The 20982-nt window shown below is 43.0% G+C and overlaps 1 protein-coding gene across 15 annotated transcripts in view; it reads right to left on the reverse strand.

The window, feature by feature from the left end:
• LRMDA (leucine rich melanocyte differentiation associated) overlaps nucleotides 1-20982 on the reverse strand; it is a 1313836-nt gene that overhangs the window by 558171 nt on the left and 734683 nt on the right. For all 15 annotated transcript variants that reach the window (XM_049855455.1, XM_049855444.1, XM_049855443.1 and 12 more), the window contains 2 exons: nucleotides 18431-18568; nucleotides 6550-6667 (listed from right to left, as the gene is read on the reverse strand). In XM_049855455.1, coding sequence (XP_049711412.1) covers nucleotides 6550-6667; nucleotides 18431-18568 — 256 coding nt within the window. The remainder of the gene's footprint in view (nucleotides 1-6549; nucleotides 6668-18430; nucleotides 18569-20982) is intronic.

Consider the following 20982-nt stretch of genomic DNA (forward strand, 5'->3'; position numbering starts at 1 on the left):
ACATGGGCTGCCATGGTGATAAAATTGGAGCCATACGAAATCTTTAAGTAATTCTTCCTTGAACGAATGTAGCAAACTGTGAAATCAGGAATAAAGACAAAAAACAAACAAATTACAAATTTTTGGCTTCTGGAGTTGTTTCTAAGAACACTGCCTAAGCATTTTCCAAAAAAGAAATTAATTAAAAATTTTCCTCCCTTCAAAATTTACTATAAAGTAACTGAAAATAGAATCTGAATGTGTCTCCAGACAAGAAACACCTGTGTGAAAACAGAAAAGAACCATAAAACACTCACATATTCAGGTAGTTATAAATACCCAGAAAATCAACCGACGTTTTTAGTTTTCTTCTGAACGTTGGCACTCCAGAGAACTTTCAACACACACTGGCTTATCGCTTATTAACTGCAGGTACTCGTGGTTTATAATATGTATTTACACCAAACCCTGGCTTATATAGCATATCTGTTTTTCCAAACATTGAGTGTAGAATAAGTTCTACTAATTGTAATCAATCTAGGAGTAGTTTCTGGTAACTTTTTATGGGTTAGATACTACAGGGGTACAAAAGATATCAAAGACATATGCACTGTGGTTTAGAACAGGGTGGCACTTCGTAAAGTGATATTCTAGTCATAGAAATATGCTCCATAGGTTTTTCAATGGCTGATTTATTGGAAGTAGACTGCCAAGCCTTTCTTCTGAGGCACCTCTGGGTAGACTCGAACCATCAACCTTTTGCTTAGCAGCCTATCACATTAACCAGACATGTGGCATGGGGTTGCCACAAGTCAGAACTGGCCTGAGAGCAACTGAAGCTGGTGGTGGTAGCCACAGAAACAATTGGTGAGCCAAACAGGCTCTGGGCAGCGCTCCTTTATGTTACAGACACAAAATACAGGCAAAAAGTACGACAGAAGCTAAGGTGGGAAAATTGTATTTTGACTCTACGCAGGTTTGTGGAGCACCCCAACATGCTTTCTGAGAAAAGGTACTTTCTGATTTCCTAAAAGCTCTAAGATGAGCAGAAGATTCTCAGAGAAGAAAAACTCAAGGGAACCCCAAAGGAGTGATGGAGAGCACGTAGCTTCAGATCACACCTTTGCCTCCCCCAGATATGCCACTCAATGGAAAAGCCAAGAGGGTAAGTGGGCACAGGGTTCATGGCAGCCATAGGTTCTGCTATCATAAACAATCCCAGGGTAAATCCATTGGGGAAACAAATATGCCTCCCAGAATCTGTCTCTCTCCCAATGCACAGGCTACCACACTGTCTTAAGGCAAATACCTCTTCCCTGCTTTCCTGATGACCATGTTGAAGTAATCCAGAGCAACAACAATGGACAAGCCTTTATGACAGATCTTTCAATATGCTCTGTTGTTTACAGTTCATTCTTTTGACAAGTACTTACTGAAACCTTGCTAAATATCAGATACTATCATAGATAGGCGCAAGAGATACAGGAACGAACAAAACAGGCGAAGTTCCTGCCCTCCCAATGGATGAAGCTGGCATCCAGTGGATGAGCAGGTTATCCCTGGACCCACATAACTTCCAGTTGAGGTACAAGGGTAAAAAATATTTCTAGAAAGTGCATGTACTCAGCAGCTAATTCCTTTAAAACATCACATCTGTTTCTACGTCTTCTGTCTTTCTCTCATTCTGTCTTCTGTAATGTTTGTAACCTCATACACAAACATGCCCCATGTTGTCGTTAGTTGTCGTTGAGTAAATTTTGATTCATGGTGACCCCATGTGTGCAGAGAAGAATCTCTTCATAGGTTTTCAAGGCTGTGACCTTTTGGAAGCAGATTGCCAGGTCTGTCTTCAGAGGGTTTGAACTGCCAACCTTGCAGCTAATACTTAATCATTTGCGCTGCCCAGGGACTCCACTATACACCCCATAGCTGGGGTCGGGGGGTGGGGTGGAAAAAAGATATCCACACATAAACGTACAAACTATGCAAATACACAAACTATACAAATACACAACTACCCATGATAAGAAACCAAGGCATGTCCACATACTTTCAAGGACACATCGACACTCACAAACCTATCTGTTACCACGTACACAACTATAATCAAAAAAACACATGCCAAAACGCTTTCCAGTGTAAGCTGCGGTTCTCTGTCTCGCTGTCCCCTATAGCTGCTCTTCCCATTGCTTCTTTAAGGTCCTGAAAATGAAACAGTTGTAGTCAACTTTGTACACATGCCTGTAAACAAGAAGGCTCAGCTTAAATAATTATGTCAAAGAAATGACAACTGTGCTTTTTGCCAGAACAGGGATGAATAATTACAAAGCCGGGACATAATTAAGCAATTCTGACTGTCGGATTCGGGAGCTGTTTCTGACGTGAAGGCCGGCATGCCCGAGTGCATGCCTTCCTGGACAGGCCTCCACTCTGCTTTGATCTGTGTTTCCTGGTGCCCCTGGGGGGGGGGGGGGGTCACAGCCTGACCATTATGGGAGGCTTTCTTTGGGGGCCTCCACTTTCTCTGTACCCAGCTTGGTGCTCTCTGCATTGACAGCGGCAGGACTCAATGGCTGATATTTGACAAAGATATATATTTTCTTTAATATTACAGGAAATGAGCAAAGCCTGGTGGTTGCAGGTCCATTAACGAACAACATACACACACACATGCACACACATAAACACACACGTGCACACACACACGGAGTCTGGAAGAGTCCATTGTAACATCAGCTATCACTTCCTAATGAATGACAGCATCTGTCTGTAGAACAATCAGAGCTCAGACAGAAGGCAGCTTTAAACAACAAAAGCCAAAAGGCAGCAATGAAGGAGAAACGTGTCATCATGGGGGAAGGCTAGAGAACCCGCACACACGCACTGGGACGTGACGCGTGCCCAACCAGACCTTCGTGACACAGAGGGTTTATTAGCTCCTCGAAGACTTTGCATTTGCATCAGCCGAGAACATCCGGACTCTCATTCCCTACCTCCGAGGCAAGAGCTGTGATTGGAGAGGCATTTTCCATCCTCCCAAATACTTTATGTCAGGAATAAAATGAAAACAGCTCCCCAAATCACGGCCCCCTTGATCATCCATCAGAGCATTCCGCTGAATAAGCACAACAGGCCTCTGCTGCCTCAGAGAGGACAGAAGCCAACTTGAGATTCCGATTCCGTTATGAAAAATAGATCTTCACCGAGTGTGCTCAGCCCAGCGCCAGCAGTTCAAGGGGAGGAAATTGCTCTCACTTAGAAGCTGACTCTGGGCATACGCATACCTCCCAGAACATACATATGTATAGATATACACAGAAAGTATATAGACACACCTGCATATGAACAAGCATATATCTGTACACACTATGAACAGGTGAGAACCAGCCTTTTTAACGCCAGTGTATTAATTCAGCAAGAAGCTCATCTGGCCTCTTTCTATCTGCAAGAAAATTACCAGTACCCATCTCTGAAGACAACAGACAAAAGGGAATTGCCTGCCATTCAAGAGAGGCATGCGATTTGATACGAAACCAGGAACATAGAGAAATCCTCTTGTGGACTTGTAGCACCATGGCATAAGTAGGACACTTCCCTGGAAGACTTAGCCTCCATCCTCGGGCCCAGTTCTGCCTCGATGGGACTATGGAGCCTCTCCCAGGTCCACATCTGTAAAATGAGAGTGCACACCCTTTCGATGTTCTCTTCAGTTTGGTAACCACGGGACTCTATGACAATATAACTGAAGGCCCTCATGCTTTGTGAGAGTATTTTTGTTTCCCTCTTCAAATAATCAAGGTTCTTCAAATAATCAATGAGGTTTTTTCAGCTTAATACAGTTAGGAAGGATGCTGGACTCAATCAGACAAACAAGAGCTAATTCTATAGCTGATTAGAAACTAATTTGTAACTCTGAAGAGCATTTCTGCTGATATTGCTAATGACTCAGAGAAACAGCTAATACCAGACTTTAAGCAGCCATTCCCAGTTGTTTTCCAAGAGAGGGGAGGATGTCACTTCCCCTCAATCTCAACTTCAACAGAACAGCCCTGTTTTTATCTATTTTCTTCATTTAGATCTTCCTATATTAAAAAAATAATAAGGCTTTGTGGAAACCCTGGTGGCGTAGTGGTTAAGTGCTACGGCTGCTAACCATAGGGTCAGCAGTTCAAATCCGCCAGGCGCTCCTCGGAAACTTTATGGGACAGTTCTACTCTGTCCTATAGGGTTGCTATGAGTCAGAATCAACTCGATGGCACTTGGTTTGTTTTATAAGGCTTTGTTTGAACAAAGAGATCCATAGAGAAGACATCTAGCTCACTGCATTTTACGGACTGAACTGTGTCTCCATAAAATATGTGCTGAAATTCTAATCCCTGTACCTGTAAATATAACCTTGTTTGGAAAGAAGGGTTTCTGTTATGTTAATGAGGCCATGCCAGTGTAGGGGAGGTTCTAAACATAATCACTTCCAAGTTTTAAAAAAATTGGAAAAGACACAGAGAAATACACACAGGGAAAAAGAGACAACACGAGAGGGTTGTCTATAAGCAAAGGGACACCAAGAGTTACCAGCAGAAACCAGAAACTAGGAAAGAGGCTCAAAGAAGGAACTGACACAGCCAACGTCCTGATCTTTTAGCCTTCAGAGCTGTGAGGTAATACATTTCTGTTCTTTAAGGCCACTCACGTGTGCTATTTCTGTTTCAGCAGCACTAGGTCACTAAGACACCGCTCCAGAGGTTACAAAGCAAAGTGAGAAGAATGTAGGCTCTGGATAGACACACAGGTGAAGCCCCAGCTCTAGCCATTACATGCCCTGTGACATAGGGCACCCCAATTAACTTCCTTGGGCCTGAGTTGTTTCCTCTGTAAAGTGAGCCAATGATGTGTTTATTCAACTTACAGAGTTTTAAGGGATTCACAACTCTATATGCAAAGAACCTTAGAAGAGTGGTGGGCACATACCGAGTACTCCACCCCAATATGGTGGGTATTACATTTATTACCCCTTTGGATTTCCAGTGACAATATAGAACTTCCCATGTCAAAGGCAATGAGAGGAGAAGAAATACTGATCTAACCTGTATAATGTAAAAAGTACACATAAAAATAAGAAATATAGGGTGGGCAGGAACCCAAGATATTATAAAGACTTCATTTTTGTTGTACTTTGTTGAATTTGGTGACATTGGCTGTCTCTGGAATTTTTTCACCACAAAAAAAAGGCCAAGAAATAAATTATTTCATTTGGATAAAATTACAAAAGCTGGAATAACTAAAGGCACTCATGAGTAATACATCAAACCTATGCTTCGATAAAGAGAACTGTTAACACTTTAATAGCTACAGAATGAACCACTCAATTAATTTCCCACGTGCTGAAACAGGTAACAATACATTTATCTGCCAGTATTATACCCTCCATATCATATATTTCCACAACTGTTAGCAATTTTATTCAGCGTAACGGGAAATAAGTTGCACCTCATGGATTCAGGGAAAGAAAGTGGCCTGAGGTACGCCGCCAGCTGAGCAACGTGATGAAAGAGGTTTCACTTTTCTGTTTTGCTTTTGTTTTTCCTTTTTCCCTCTTCATCATTTCCAATGCTCGTGTAGATGCTGTAAGTCAATAATCAAGGACAAACTAGACCTCTCAGGTTTCTGTACCGGCATTTTCAACACACAAGCTGCAGCCCCACAGGAATGGGACAGAACTCCATAGAATCCCAGGGCCAAGATGGACCTCCAAAGGGATTACCAAGTCCATTTCCCAACCCTGTATTCACTGAAGGACTTCAGCTCCTCCCAAAGAGATAGTTGTCCACGTCCTTAAAAATCTCCTTGCGTCTGAATCCAAGACCCAGAGCCAAGTCTCCCCTGCCACATCAGTGCTGTCATTAAGATGACACCATGTTACATTACACAGCCTTGATGCGGCCTCAGCTTGTAAAGCAAAGGTCAATAAACACCATCCCGATCAGCTCTGGAGAGCTACATGTGGGGAGCACACGCCAGCCCGGGGACACATTGTCAGAAGAAATTGCCTTCCCTGCTAACAATATCTTGGAGAGCTGTTGAGCCCTTGCCTGTGGATAGCAGAAAATCGCTTTCCCCTAGCTTCTCTCTGGTCACCAGAAAGAAGGGCCTCCTCTGGGGCACTAGTCGAATTCTACCCACCCCAGGAACAGTAAACACCCCATGCTTTCCTCCTTCTCCTTTCTCAGCTCCAGAACTGCAGAAGCTTCATGTTGGAAAGACAGCATTTCCCAGAGGAAGGCCAGAACTTCACCAACTGGCTGTGAATAGTGCTGCTTTACTGCTAAATACAGTCACCTGGGTGAGCCTACCTTAAAAAAACTCTTTAGTCATTGAGTCCTCTTAGACTGGGTCACAGGCAGACTCAATTTATATCCAGTCCCACTTGGCTGACAGTGTAATGATGGACAAAATCCTGGTATGCAATTTTGCCCGCATTCTAAATAAAGGAGGACATCCTCCATGCCGTGAAGAAACAGAACATGTATCCTGAGTCACCAGCCTGGTGAAGACCAGGGAGTAGGAACCTACCTTGGGTTTCACCACCTTCATAAATGCCCCTCTGACCAATGCCTCCTCTCGTTCCTGTTTGGTTACTTTCTGGGCATCCAGAAACTTCAAGTTGGGTAGCTTGTGCAGAACGAAGCATCTGGAAGACGGACAGAGACAACTTAGTAATGTTGAGGTGAGAGCCTCAAAGGCTTATTCAATTCATCACATCCCCAGGAATCCACACCACTAGGTTTTCAGAAGTATAGCCTTGGTTGTTGCTGCTTCCCTGCTCCTTCACAAAGAAGAGTTGACAGTATGAACAATCACTCTTTGGGGAAATGTGAATGGTTATAACTCACATAGACACAGAACTAAACTTTACAAATACACCCTAATGGCACCACTTGAGTCAAAGAAACATGCACACATATACATTCCTGAATTAGCCAACAGGGCCCTATGGATGTGTTCTCCTCCTTCCATTCTGAAAAATAGGACCAGCTGCTCTGCTACACAGGAAGTTCTCAGCAAAATTAACCTACAACCTGATGACACCATTTATGTCATGACCATTTCTACAGGTCATTTGAATCACTTTCAACTCTGAGATAAAACAGATCTAAAAGTTGAAGCTTAGACAAGAGACCTGGGCTTACCACTCATGCCAATAAACCAGAGGCTCTAATATCAACCACTATGACCTCAGGATAGAAGTAAGGAACACATGTAGCTGACAAATGCTTCCTCGACGAGTAGAACAGGGGTCTTAAAACCTTTCCTCTTATTATCACCAAATTATTTCCATGATGGCACTATGAAGATTGTCTTTTTTAATAAAAAACAAGGGGAGCTGGTTTATAGGGGATATTAACAGCTCATCAAATACCATGTGGTCTCCATTCTTTTAGAAAGACTCTTTGGCATCCATTATGAACTCCAACGATAAGACAGTGGCCACTGATCAATTGTCCTCAAGCAGGTGTATGTGAAGTTGGCAAGAAGATTCATTTGGCCTGGGTATAGGCAGGTGTCTAGACCTATAATTCCCTTACTAAGTGACAGTCATCAACCCAGATACTTCCCATCATGCCCCTATACTCTATCAATCTAATGAACAATTGTTTCAACCCTGTTTTGCTTAGGAAGAAGAGATAAGTACCCAATATCAAAGCAATGTACTATCTCCAAGGGAATCCTTCTTGCACCCAAGTTCCTCAGTGTTCACTCATATTTCAAGCCCCAGTCCCTTTAAGTTTTCTTCTGCACCTCCAACTCACATTGCTTTCTCCCTTCCCAGCACTCATAGAATACATTATCAGCATCGTACAGTGTAACATTTCATGGGCTTTTTGGGTGATCAGCTGGTGACCTTACCTAAACTGTAAGCTTCTTGAGGGCAGGGGCAAATCTCTTTGCTCACCCTCACTTTACCTTGGAAACTAGCATTAGAATGGACACAATGAAATGACAGCTCATATCAGTTGCACAGATGTTTTGTGAGTGCCTACTATGTGCCAGGCCTTGTGCGGAGGTCATCATGACATGGTTCCTGCTCTCAAGAGGTCCAGAGTGTAATGGGGAAGACACATCACACTGAGATAAATAGTCAGCGTGGCTAAGTGCCAAGACTGAGCTTATGTGTAGGGCAGTTACGGGAGCACAGAAAATGGGTCCTACGTTACTCACTGAACAGCTGATAACTAAAGGAAAGAGGAGGAACAGGAAATCTCAAGCAGGTTTCAAAGAACCAAACCCCAAAGCAACCCTAAGAACTCAGCTTTTTCTCAATGCAGACCTTACTTGGGGTATGCAAGGTGCCTCCCTCCTCACGGGAACCTTGGGTTCCCAGGGCTGACTCCCACCCCAAAGGTAGCCTCACATCACCAAGCGGCCTTCCTGTACGTGTCAGAATCACAAACTTGGCTGATCCTGCAAAAGCCAGAGACAGCAGCTTAGTAGCCTCTGGTAATAACCTTCATATTAATCATTTTTTCAGTCAAAATACTCTGAAATTATTTCAAGTATATTTTTCTTCCCCAGAAATGTCCACCCTAACCCCTGAAGACCTAGAAACTTGACTCTTGCCTACTTCCTGCCTCCTTTCCAACCACTATTACCTCCTTTCCTATTTCTCCCTGACCCTCTCTCTTCCCTTTCCATATGCTCCCTTAGCCTTATCCAAAATCAGGGAAGTTCCACGAAGGATCCGAATGTCTTTCCCATCCTCCAGCAGAATTCCCACCGGCCTCAGTCAATGTTAGAGAAAATTCCATCTTCTGCTTGTAGCAGCAAAGTCTTGATGACAACAGATTCTTTCAAATAAAGACATGTACAGACAGAAACAGTATGTCAGGAGTGACGCTCAAAGGAGTAAAGACACCCACTAAGTGTAGGGTGGGAAAAGATGAATATTCAGGTGAAGAAAACATCAGTATTAGAAAATCAGCCAATGTTTAATGATGGAATGAAAGATGCCTTCACAGGGCTGGCAGGAACCAGGATGACAACAGACAGTGCATTGTCATCTCACCCCACTTTGGATCACAGCCCTGAAATCAAAGCAGAGAGAGAGAGAGGTGCTGGCTTTTAAGCTAGTTAAAAATTTTAGATGACAAAGAGCTGCTGTTTTCAGAGCACTCTTTTTATACAGTCAAAGAAAGAGCCCATGAAAAATAGGCTGCCAGGTGCCCCTGGGACTAGGGGTGACTTAACTTCCATCCTTCATGCAGCCTGGGGTTTCCAGGTGGGTGGCAGATTGGAGAGGTGTGAGGGACGTTGGGAAGTCTTGTCCTAACTAGTTCTGAGACTCAGTCAAGGGTCCAAAGGTCCTCCCACAGAGATGCCTTCCTTTGTTTACTCATCCATCCATTCAATCCATCAGCTATTCAACAAAAAATTAAGTAGCTACCACCTGCCAGGAACTGGGCCAGGTGCTGAGAATAAAGTGATGAACAAAATAGACAAGGTCCCTGCTCTCAAAGAGATTATATTCTAGCACAAGAGTTCTCAGGCCTGAATTAGCGTAAGCATCACCTGGAGGCTTACTAAACACAGCTCACTGAGCCCTAGAAATTCTGATTCAGTCGTTCTGGCGTAGGGCATGAGAATTTGTTTCTTCCAAGTTCCCAGGCGATGCTGATACTGATGACCCTGTGACCACACTCTGAGAACCACTGTCCTAGTGATAGGAGCCCTGGTGGCATAGTGGTTGAGAAGTCAGCTGCTAACCAAAAGGTCGGCAGTTTGAATCCACCAGCTGCTCCCCGGAAACCCTATGCGGCAGTTCTACTCTGTTCTGTAGGGTCTCTGTGAGTTGGAATTGACATTTCGGCACTGGGTTTGCTTTTGGTTTTTGGTTGCAGTGATTGATAATAACGCCCGGAGGAGTAGCATTTGGAGATTAGCCTTATGGAACATCATGAGGGTGGTTAGGTGAAGAGTCTCCTTCCCTCTTCTGCTGGCATTCTGTGGGTGCACAGCACGCAAACAGCAGCCACATCTACCAGGTCTTCCTGCCCTTGGTGGTTTGGAACCGGCTCCAAACATTATTGCCAAGTGATAAGTCAGTGAGCTTCTGGCCTGCCTGCCCCATCCTGGTCTTGGGAGATCTATTTCCTTTTGTTCCAGGTCATGTCAGGGTGTCAAAAGCCACAGCTTCAATCCCGAGCATAATACCAGTTTGCCATAAAAATACAAGAAAAGATTCCCGAAGCCCACAGAACGAAGGCTTTTACAATATCAATTCAACCCTTGTAAATTTAATCCAGGGTTATTTGTTGTACCAAAATCTCTTTACTGTGATGTATTACTTAGTTACTGGGGTTATCACAGCCGTATCCTAAAGTTGCATAGTACATAAAACATTTCAGTTAACAATGTGGGAAGGTTAACTCCCCCAGATAACCTGCAATCACAAGGGCTAGTCCAGCATGACATGCCTCTGTCAGCTTCCACGAGCTATTGATGGTTCAATCAGTTAGTTTTGAAGGTAAAGTACAACAAAAGGGCAGTAAACTTATTCAGACTGTCAACAGGGGCTATCGGGAATGGGGCTTGCAGGTAAGTAATTCTGGGTGTTTTAAGGCTATTATCAAACAGCAATGGTTGAAGGAAGAGACAGCTACTAATAACACAGAAGGCAGCCATCATAAACCACTTTATGGCAGAAACCCCTGTCTATAAATCCTGCAACACCCGGAGACAGCTTCAGATTTATAAAACTGCTTGTTAAGCCAGGGCACTGCTTAATGAAAAGAGATCCGTCTAAGTTCCAAGTTTCACGTCCCTAGCTCCAGAGGGCAACTCCAATTTTCCTGACCTTCTCCAGGTGGCTGGGGGAAAGCCCCAGGGGCTTGGTGTGGTGGAGTCAGGGGCACTCTTGGCTATGATGAGGAAGCTGAGGTTATCAAGAGGAGAGCAAGGGTCCTGGGAAGGTGTTTTAAGACTCATTTGTCTCTGTCCGGAAACTCAGCTTCTCTGAAAGTGAGAGATCAGCACACATAGCTCGTCAGTTTCTCTCTTTTCATGCAGAATGTTCCATTTTCTGAAAGCACTCCTTTAAGGAGAGAGCTAAATCTGGTGGTGGGAGAAAAGGAACAGCAGAAAGGGTTTTTGCTCCAAAATAAATTTTCTCTGCCCAAGTCCTGAAGCTCTGGCATTTTTCATCTAGACTTCAAAAAGAGAGGAAGAAGCCTTTTCTGCCCCCACGACCACAACTGCTACCTCAGGGGAGCTGGATGCTCTCCAACTACACTCCACATCCATGGAAAAGACGAGATGGGTCTCCACTGTCTGTGCCTGTCATCGGCTGCCATGTTTCTTTCTCTGAGGAGACTCTATGTAAGAAATACCAACTTTTTCCAAATCCTGAGTGAATGAGGCATGGAGTCACTGGTGTTTTTTCCTCCTTCCTTCCATTTATGCCTCTTCACATTACCTCTTTCTGCCTTTTTCCTTCCATGGGGGTGGGGAATATGGTACTTGTGGCCCCTGAAGGCCACAAGTGTGATCCATGAACTGTTGTTTTCAATATTTCACAAAGCCTAACAGATAGGATGAGAACGCCAATGAAACATTGTGTTTCTTTGCTTTTGAGTGGATTACATCAACTCGGTTGGTAACACTGGTTACCTCATGCTGATCAAAAGCCCTGATCACAAGCTAAATGTGTCTGATTGATGAAACGTTCACAGTGGCTTAAATGCAGCTTCTTTGAGAGACCAAAACTTATCAAGTACAGCAGAGGAAATTAAAAGGAGGGGTGCTCTTCATAATGAAAAGCTTAGGGGCTAAGAGGCAGAGGAAGGAGTCTAGACTCTGAACTCATCTTGCTATGTGATCTTGGTTCAGTCTCTGCTCCCTTTCTGAGCCTCGGTTTCTCCATCCATGCAATGAAGGGGATGGGTTAAATGATGCCTGAGCTTCCTTTAAGCTTTGGCTTGCTTGAATTCTATTGTCTCAAAGTTAATTGACAATAAACGCATCCATACCCTCCTTCCTTGTTGTTCCAATTTCCTTATATAACCAGCCCCCGCACCTCCAGGTAAAAGAGGACTGTGAGAAAAACTCAGTAAAGACCACAGAGTAATGAACACACAGTGCAAGTGGAATAGCTCCATACGCTCTGAGAGATGACAATGATCTCACTCTAATGAGCTAGGTGAGCTCACCTACAGCATTAATGAATGCCTGACGACTGGCAGAGGCCAGCTGATCTTCCTCACAGTTCACCGGCACCATGTTTGAAGTCTCTGTGCAAACAATACACCCACAGGACAGACCAGGGACCTCTACAGAGGGTAACCAGCAATTACTCTGTGGGCTTCTGTCACTTTGATCTCTAGGTCGTGACCTTTGCTTTCTTGTGATCTTCAAAGCCCAGATTGTAGATTAGCTGGAGAATGCTAGCTGGGTTATGTAAGCCACAAGTTTTACAGCCCCTATTTGGCTGGGAAATGGTGGTAGCCCAGGACATCCAGCAGACAGTGGTGGTGGTGGGTCCCTCCCTCCTTTCCCTGGGCTGAGTGCTACAGACACTGGGCAGGCCCCAGGGCTGCTCCCTGGAAGTAAACAAAGAACGGTGTCACATTTTCAACAATTTAAAGCTGTGAGGAATACAGAGGGGCCTACTGGGGAGGCCGGAGGGAGGGAAGGCCAACCAGAGACTGGGGGGCAAGAGAAGAGGAGTGACAGGCCATGAGACCAACTCTCTTATGTGACAGATGAGGTCTAGCACTTGTGGACCGTTGACCTCTCAGTCCACTGTTGTTTCTTCAGTAAGAAGACAAAAAAGAAATGCAAGGAAGACAAGAAATATACCATTCTGGGCACTTAAGCTTCCCTTGCCTGGTTCATTATTCTGGCCAATGCTAGAGTCCATAAGAGGCCCCAAGTGGTCTCTGAGTACCACTGTGGTCTCTCATGCCAAGCCCTGCCCCAGCGCTCTCTTCCTGCCCAACGCTGAAGGCTTCCCTTATCACATTCACCTCCATTCAACATTCATCCCAGAATAGCAGCACAATGTGTACATATGGCAAAATGTAGGCAGGCTTAAACTCCTATAACAACATGGCAAGGGGCACTTTCAGCCATGAACTATGATGAATGGCAACAGGAAACCCCAGGCATGGCTTTGCTCCTGCCCAGCAGGGCCAGGGCACTACTCAACAACTCAGTAGTATGTTCATGCTCACACACAGATTTAATGAGCCTGTTTTACTGTGGGGATGTGTGCCAAGAAAATCCAACTGGGTGCACAGGGGGTAAATGGGGAAGTAAAGGGGGTCGACGTGGGGAAAGAAGGGAAAGACTGGGCAGAAACCAAAGCATCCGTGCAGCCACTTCCAATAACTCCATAAATCTAGGCACTTCCCATTTCTGGTCCAGTGGTTGGCCACAATGTGACCTAAAACGGGGCTGGCCTCTCTGAAATCAACATCTCCCGTGGAAACGAAACAACAGACATACTTGTTTTGATGTATGGCTGGGTGACATATTATAAATATTACATCACATAACCACAGAGGATGCCAATCAATAAGAAATTTTTTTAGACAGCACTAAATAAACCATGGGTTCTTGCTTCTGAATACACTCCTTTAAGGCTCCTACTATTGCTTAAATGATTAATAGAAGACATATTGTCAGAAAATGTACTTAAAATGAAAAACAGTAAACTGTAGAAATATCATTCATTTTTTAAGCAATTTTCTAGTGAAAATGTCACATAAATTTACATAGAAGCTGTACTATTAGGCTCTGGGTAACCGCTAGATGGAAGGCAGCCCTCACGCTTTGGGGATGAAGGGGCCAGGAAAATATTTTACCCAGAGAAAAAAAGGCAGCTACATTGTTTTGTATAAACCCAAATGTCACAGGAACTCTACATTCAAAAGTCATGTTGTGAAACCCTAAAAGTTCTCAGGGGCAAATGATGTGGGAAGTTATGAAGACTGAACTGAGCAGAGTGGGACCAGAGGTTGTCAGACAGTCATACACAGGAGCACGAGTCTAAGCTGAATAAAGCAGAGTTACTTACAGGCCCTAGAATGGAACTCCCTCATACACACATTTATGACATCCAAATGCAAGTGCGAGTGCTTGTTAAACAAAAAAATAAAATAAAATCAATAAAATTTTTTAAAGTGCTGGAAAATCAGCCTACCATTCCACTCCACGATCAGATGCTAAGCAGTGAATGTGAGATTGGATGGACACCCATTCAATATCCCCTCCACCATTCTTAGTTTCTAATTCTCCCAAAGTGTGACTGTCTTGTACCATTGCAGGTGACTTAAAGGTTTTCTAAGGTAAACCTGACTCCATGTAATTTTGCCTGTGTGTTAGGCCCTCATGGCAACTTTGCCACAGGGCTTCGAACCAGGTCATTCAGGTTAGAACTCTTGCTGAAAATCTGCATTTCTAACAAGACGCTAATGGCGCTGGTTAGGGACCAATTCTGGGAGCCAAAACGAAAACCAAACCTGTTGTCATGGAGTCAATTCCAACTCATAGCAGCCCTATATGACAAAGTAGAACTGTCCCATAGCGTTTCCAAGGAGTGGCTGGTGGATACAAACCACCAGCTTTTTGGTGAGAAGACAAGCTCTTAGCCACTGCACCACCAGGCTTCCATTAGTAGAGCAGTGGTTCTCAAAATTTATCATACATAAAATCACCTGGGGGTCTTGTTAAAATGTAGATTGTAATTCAATATATCTGGGGTGGAACAAACCCATTTGAAGCCTTGCTTTGCCATATGTTCACTAACAGCCTTCTCAGCCCACCCCTTAACACCTTTCAGGGGAACAGACCTGTAGTGGGAAGGACAGGCTTGCAGGAGACCCAGGCCAGCTCATGACATGGATGGCTCTTCTAGAATCAGGCCCTCACCAAAGTATTATGACCCAACAATCAGGACTTGGATTGAGTCTGAATTTAATAGTTCCTTGCTTATTAAATGCCTTTGTTGACATCCAAATAGGTCTGATTCCAAGCAGGCAGAGAGTATTTGAGCTGCCCAAAGGGCCCTGCATTTATCTGTTAAGTGCTCAGGTCCTGAGAGGTAAGGGTAATTGTAAGTCACCTCCAGTGAACAATTATCACATCCCTATAGTTCATCCATCACCATCTCATGCCATTTTTGCCTATTTCATCTTGTGCAGTTCTCTCACTACTTTATATATTTCAACATCAAAAGAATAGGCTTGAAATGGGTAAGGGTGGGTGGGTCTTCTGGTCTTTTGCAGCCTCGTCAGCACCTAGATAGTGTTGGACATGTAATAAAAAAAAAAAAAAAAAGTACAAGATGAAATAGGCAAACATGGCATGAGATGGTGATGGATGAACTATACCTACTTGAAAGCAGAGTATCACCAAATGCTACAGCCAACCAAAAAAAACATTGTTGAGTTGATTCTGACCATAGTGACCCTATAGGACAGAGGAGAACTGCCCCATAGGGTTTCCAAGGAGCACCTGGTGGATTCGAACTGCCAACAGAGAGATTAAGTACCACTATGCACAAGAGTTCTTAATTGAACATCAGAATCACCTACTGACTATCTTATTTTCCACCAAATGAATAAGAATGTCTTGGAAGGCTCAGAGATATATCCCCGGTTAGGAACCAATGATCTAGATTGTCCTCCACATTTTAAATGATCTGACCTCTTATACCATAGGTTTAATATTTTTGCCTATGTAATCAGTTACAATTTAAAAAAAACAGTATTACCTTTTCCTTTTACAACCTTCTAAGCCCCCTTTTGGCTAATACTTCTCTCACTCTAGAAAAAAAAACAAAACTCTGCTTACAATAGCATTCATATATAGCTTTCTGGCTCCATAAATGGAAACACTGGTGGCGTCATAGTTAAGTGCTATGGTTGCTGACCAAAAGGTCGGCAGTTAAAATCTACCAGGCGCTCCTTGGAAACCCTATGGGGAAGCTCTACTCCATCCTATAGGGTTGCTATGAGTCAGAATCGACAGTAATAGGTTTTTGTGTTTGGCTCCATAAATTCAATGTATGATTCTGTGTGTATGTGTGTGTAACACACATACATGTGCACATATATATATGTATATACATGTGTGCACTGGGTTTTTTTTTTATATATACATATGGAAACTCTGGTAGCATAGTGGTTAAGTGCTATGGCTGTTAACTGAAAGGCTGGCAGTTTGACTCCACCAGGCACTCCTTGGAAACTCTATGGGGCAGTTCTACTCTGTCCTATAGGGTTGCTATGAGTCAAAATCAACTCGATGGCAATGGGTTTTTTTTTTTTTTTTTTTAGTATAGACACACGCATACTCATATTGTTATTGTTGTTGTGTGCTGTTGAGTCTTTTCTGACTATAGCAACCCTTACAAACTGAGTAGAACTGCCCCACAGGATTTCCCTGGCTGTAATTTTTACAGGTGCAGATCACTAGGTTTTCTCCCATGGAGCTACTGGTGGATTTGAACCACTGACCTTTCAGTTAGCAGCTGAGCACTTAACCATTGTGCCACTAGGGCTCCTTATACACACACACATAAAAACACAAATATATGTATGTATGTGTACATGTATAAATACATATATGTACACATATATAATTTATTAGGCTATTTTTAAAAATCAAACAGAAATGTAAAGAAAAAAGTAAAAAAAAAAAAAGGGGGGGATATCCCCCCAAAAATGTTTGGTCTAATAAAAATGTCTATTGAGTAAACTTTTTGGACTTGCTTGACCCCTTTGAGACTTTTTTTGAGAATAATTTGCCATAAGAAGATACAATATGCTTCAAGGTACCACTTGACACCTGATATCAGATTGTTAAATGCTTCAAAGTTGATAAGAGTGTTAAAGAAGCAAATTAAATTTTAAGTGATTAAGCAACTTAAAGCATTGATGTAGAAATTTGTGAGTATCCATTTATTGGTTTAACCATATATCTCCCTACTAGAACCCATGTTCAAATCCCAGATGAAAAAACTTCATGGTGGAAAAAGATTTAATAAAAAAAAAAGTAGGGTTAAGAGCTTTATTCTAATATGGTTTGAAAAACAATCTAAGATTCCTACAAAATTAATTTAAAAAATCTAAAAACTGAGGTTAAAGATACAAAATTATTTCCAATAAAGAAATACAACCCAATCTCCGTAGCCTTAAAAAAAATGTGTGTCACATACATATATACGTATAAATCCCATATCCACTGCCGTCGAGTGTGTATGTATATGTGTTTATATACATATATATATGTATATAAACACATATACATACACACACACATATATATACACACACACACACACACACACACACATACTTTTTTAAATCTATGAGGTTCAATAGTCTTCCTGGTGTGGCATCCAGTATGTCTTACTGCTTTGCCTTTATACAGCATTAATGCTCCAACTACATTGCTTCTTGGGTCATCATGGATTTTTGTGTAAGTCTCAATAGAACAAATTTTCTCAAAGCATTATCCTCCCGCCCTCAGCCCTTCCAAATCTAATTTCCAGTGGCCCTACCTGCCTTGTGTTTCCTCCCTTTCCTTTCTTCCTCCATCTTTCCCTCCCTACCTCCTTCCCACATTGCCTGGGGGTGGGGTGTTCATGAAAGAGTACATCATAATGAAAGAGAGGTTAAACATATGGAAAGTTCATTAAAACATTTACAAAACAACAATCTAAAATACAAGTGCACAGAATTTAAAATGAAGGAAAACAAAATGGGTTTAGTCAGAGGGGTAAAGTCAAGAGGGCTCCCTAAGAGATGTGATTTTGGGTCACAGATTTCCAAGCAGATGGCTTAGAAGCTTTCTTGTACATTCCTTCCTGGATCCATCAAAGCACGTGGTTGGTGGACACTGAGACAGTTTTATATTACAGAGGTATAGGCCAGGCCTTTTGGGACTTCTTAAACTTTGGTGGGTCACATTTTGTGACTTTGAAGCAGGCCACAGAAAGACCTTACAACACACGGCAGCAGTCAGCAAATTACAGTCCATAGGTCAAATCTGTCCTACTACCTAATTTTGTTAAATAAAGTATTATTAGAACACATGTCCATTAATTTATGAATTGTTCACGGCTACCTCCACACTACAACAGCAGAGCTGAATAGCTGCAACAGAGACCATGTGGCCCACAAAGCCTAAAATATTTACTATCTGGCCCTTTGTAGAAAAAGTGTGTCAACCTCTGACCTAGACCACCCAACAGCTTTTCATCTTTCTTGGCTCTTGTGGCCTTAGCAAAGGGAAACAATGGCTCCAGTTTACCGAAAGGTAAAGAAAATTCTGCACCGTCATGGGAAGTCCACTGATATTTACCAGACATCTATTATATACCCCACAGTAAAAAAGCAACCTCAAAAATGTATTCTTCCCTTCTCCCACCATGCTCAAGCCCCTAGATACTCACCTGTATCTCTTGTAGTCTTCCTCATCCTTTTCCAAACTGACCAGCTCGTTGGGGCATGCCACATTACCCAGCAGGCTGAGGTACTCCAGAGCTGGTGTCACTTCTGCCAGGTGATCAAGCAGACACTCCAAGTCAGTGATGTGACAAAGGTTAAGGATCTTGATCCAGGGAGACAAAAGGCTTAGCACAGAGCATGGACCACAACTGACAGGCACAGCCCAGCAGCTGACAAGGCTAGTCTGCTCTCCTGAGATGACATGAGTAAGGGCTGAAATCAACTTAGCTGCATGTTGATAGATTGCTAGCTTCTCACTCCCACTGTTGGGGATATAGCCCAACTTCTCTCTGGGAATGTAGGGTTAAGCCAGATCATTTGAGCAAGAATGAATGAACTTTAATTGTTTTATTATACTTTTCTTTCCTCTATGGCTCTGTTTTTTTTTTTTCCTTCTTTTTTTTTTTAATGATGAAAGGGTAGAAGCCATATAGTAAAATATTTTGCAATATACAAATCCATAAAACTTTTTTTTTCTAATAAAGCAAGAAATTATTTCTCAGGCCTTAGAGGGAATTTTTCATTAAAACATATGGGGATAGCATGGATGCAAAGACAGATTGGCACTCTCCTCTGTTCAAAGAGACTGTGGTGGAGCTAAGCATTGCTCAGTGGCCTCAGTGGTGGCAAGTAAAGCATTGGGTTTGGGGAAAGGAGAACAAGGAGGAAAAACTAGGAGGAAAAGACAAAGGGAGCAAGTTATGACAGGTTCAGGCAAAAAAGACACATTAAAATGCACTCCCTGAGAATCTGTTGTGAATCTAACATTTTATGGAGGAGAAAATGAAAAAGGAAGAGGAAAGGGTATGGGGTGAGATTATTTCACAAGTAATACTTTCGAAATCCAATGCCCAATCAAGGCAAACACTGAGACCCCAGAAAACCAAATAAGGCAAAAGTCACAGAATCAGGGAATCACAGGTATTGGGAAGGACTTAATAATAACCTAGTCAATGTATCAACTCCTGGCTTGAGCCAGATACAGGAGAGCCAAGCCCTAGACAAGATGAAGATCCAGATCCACACATGGAGCACAGGACTATCAGGTGGCAATGGCAAGGAGCCTATGGATGAGAGGAGTTAGCCACTGTACGTGGACAGAATGAGGACCCTGCTGGGAATGGCAGCAGAGCATAGAGTGGCAGAAGATACAGCGTGAATGCAGCAAGTGTACCATTTCCAGGACTGAAGTCTACCTGGACCTGGGAAATGAAGGTAAAAGCAAAGAAACAGGCTGTCCTTGCTCTGTGGGATGTTCTCTCGCCTTAGATTTTACCTAGGTTTTTCTCGTATTTCAAGTTATCAGAGTGGAATGAACTCCAAATCCAACCAGTTTGAATCCAGTCCCTAACATATTTGCCAAGAGGTCACCATAAGGCAGCACATTCCATCTCTGACAACCATAATAAAGAGGTTTCCTTCCCATCAGGACTGAGTTTTCCTCTAACTTCCACCCACTGACCTAATTCAACCACTTAGGGTCACGACTAACACGCATTCTTCTCTTGCACGTGATGACCCTTTGGCTTTTGAAGCTCTTATCTTCCTTCAACCTTATATTCTGCAGGCCAAGTTCCTTCAAGAATTCTTCATAAACAAGCTCAGTCACTGCCATACGTAAGAACAAATGTACCTTGGGAGTGAGCAAGAGAGAGATAATGAGAGGAAGAGTACAAGCAAGAGAGCAAAACCAGTAAACGGGTGGTACGAGCACGTTCATCCCCTATTTGCTTCAATTTGCCAACATCATCCCCATTTTCTAAACAATGACAGGAAAATGGATATGGAAGTTAATCATCTTTCAAAAATACCATCCAGGAATGATCACAAGAGACCAATGGAAGGAGGATGATAGGAATGGAAGCGCATATGGAAGATTAAAGGGAAGGTCCCATCAGGGAGGTAAATTTGAAAATACAGTGGGTAAGTGGCCAAGAGTCAAAATATTAACATACGTCAGCAACGAAAACAAAATATGCCTACTACTTTTTAAAATGAAATTCAACCATGACACTCTTTAAGAAAATCTTCTAAATATAACCAATTAAAGTGACTGAATAATTTCAGAGACAACTCTTGGCTTTTTCAACAGATTCTTTGTATGTTTCACATTCGTTGTTAGGAGAGAGGGAGGGAGGAAGGAAGGAGGGAAGATACAGGAGAAAAAGAAAAGAATCCTGTCTTTATTTTCTCTACCAGTACTTCCTTTAGAACTGGGACCAAGGTGCCTCAGAAAGTTCAGTGCTTTAGAATGCCTTCTTTGAAATTTTTAAAGCCCCTTCCAGTGCCCAGGAATGCTCAGGGCCAGCAGTGTTACCCAGATGGGGTGCCGTACACCTGAACTTGGGCCTCAGTCCTAATCCTGATTTCTCCCCTTTGGGGTATGCTCCAACCGTCTATTCCACACATGGGGCCCATCAGATCCATCGAGGAGCTCTAGGACTCCTGAAGCCTCAAGGCCAGGTCCTGGTTCCAGGGGGACAGCCAGATGAGCTCA

The sequence above is a fragment of the Elephas maximus genome, chromosome 16, assembly GCF_024166365.1.
Source record: "Elephas maximus indicus isolate mEleMax1 chromosome 16, mEleMax1 primary haplotype, whole genome shotgun sequence".
In the NCBI taxonomy this organism is placed as follows: Eukaryota; Metazoa; Chordata; class Mammalia; order Proboscidea; family Elephantidae; genus Elephas; species Elephas maximus.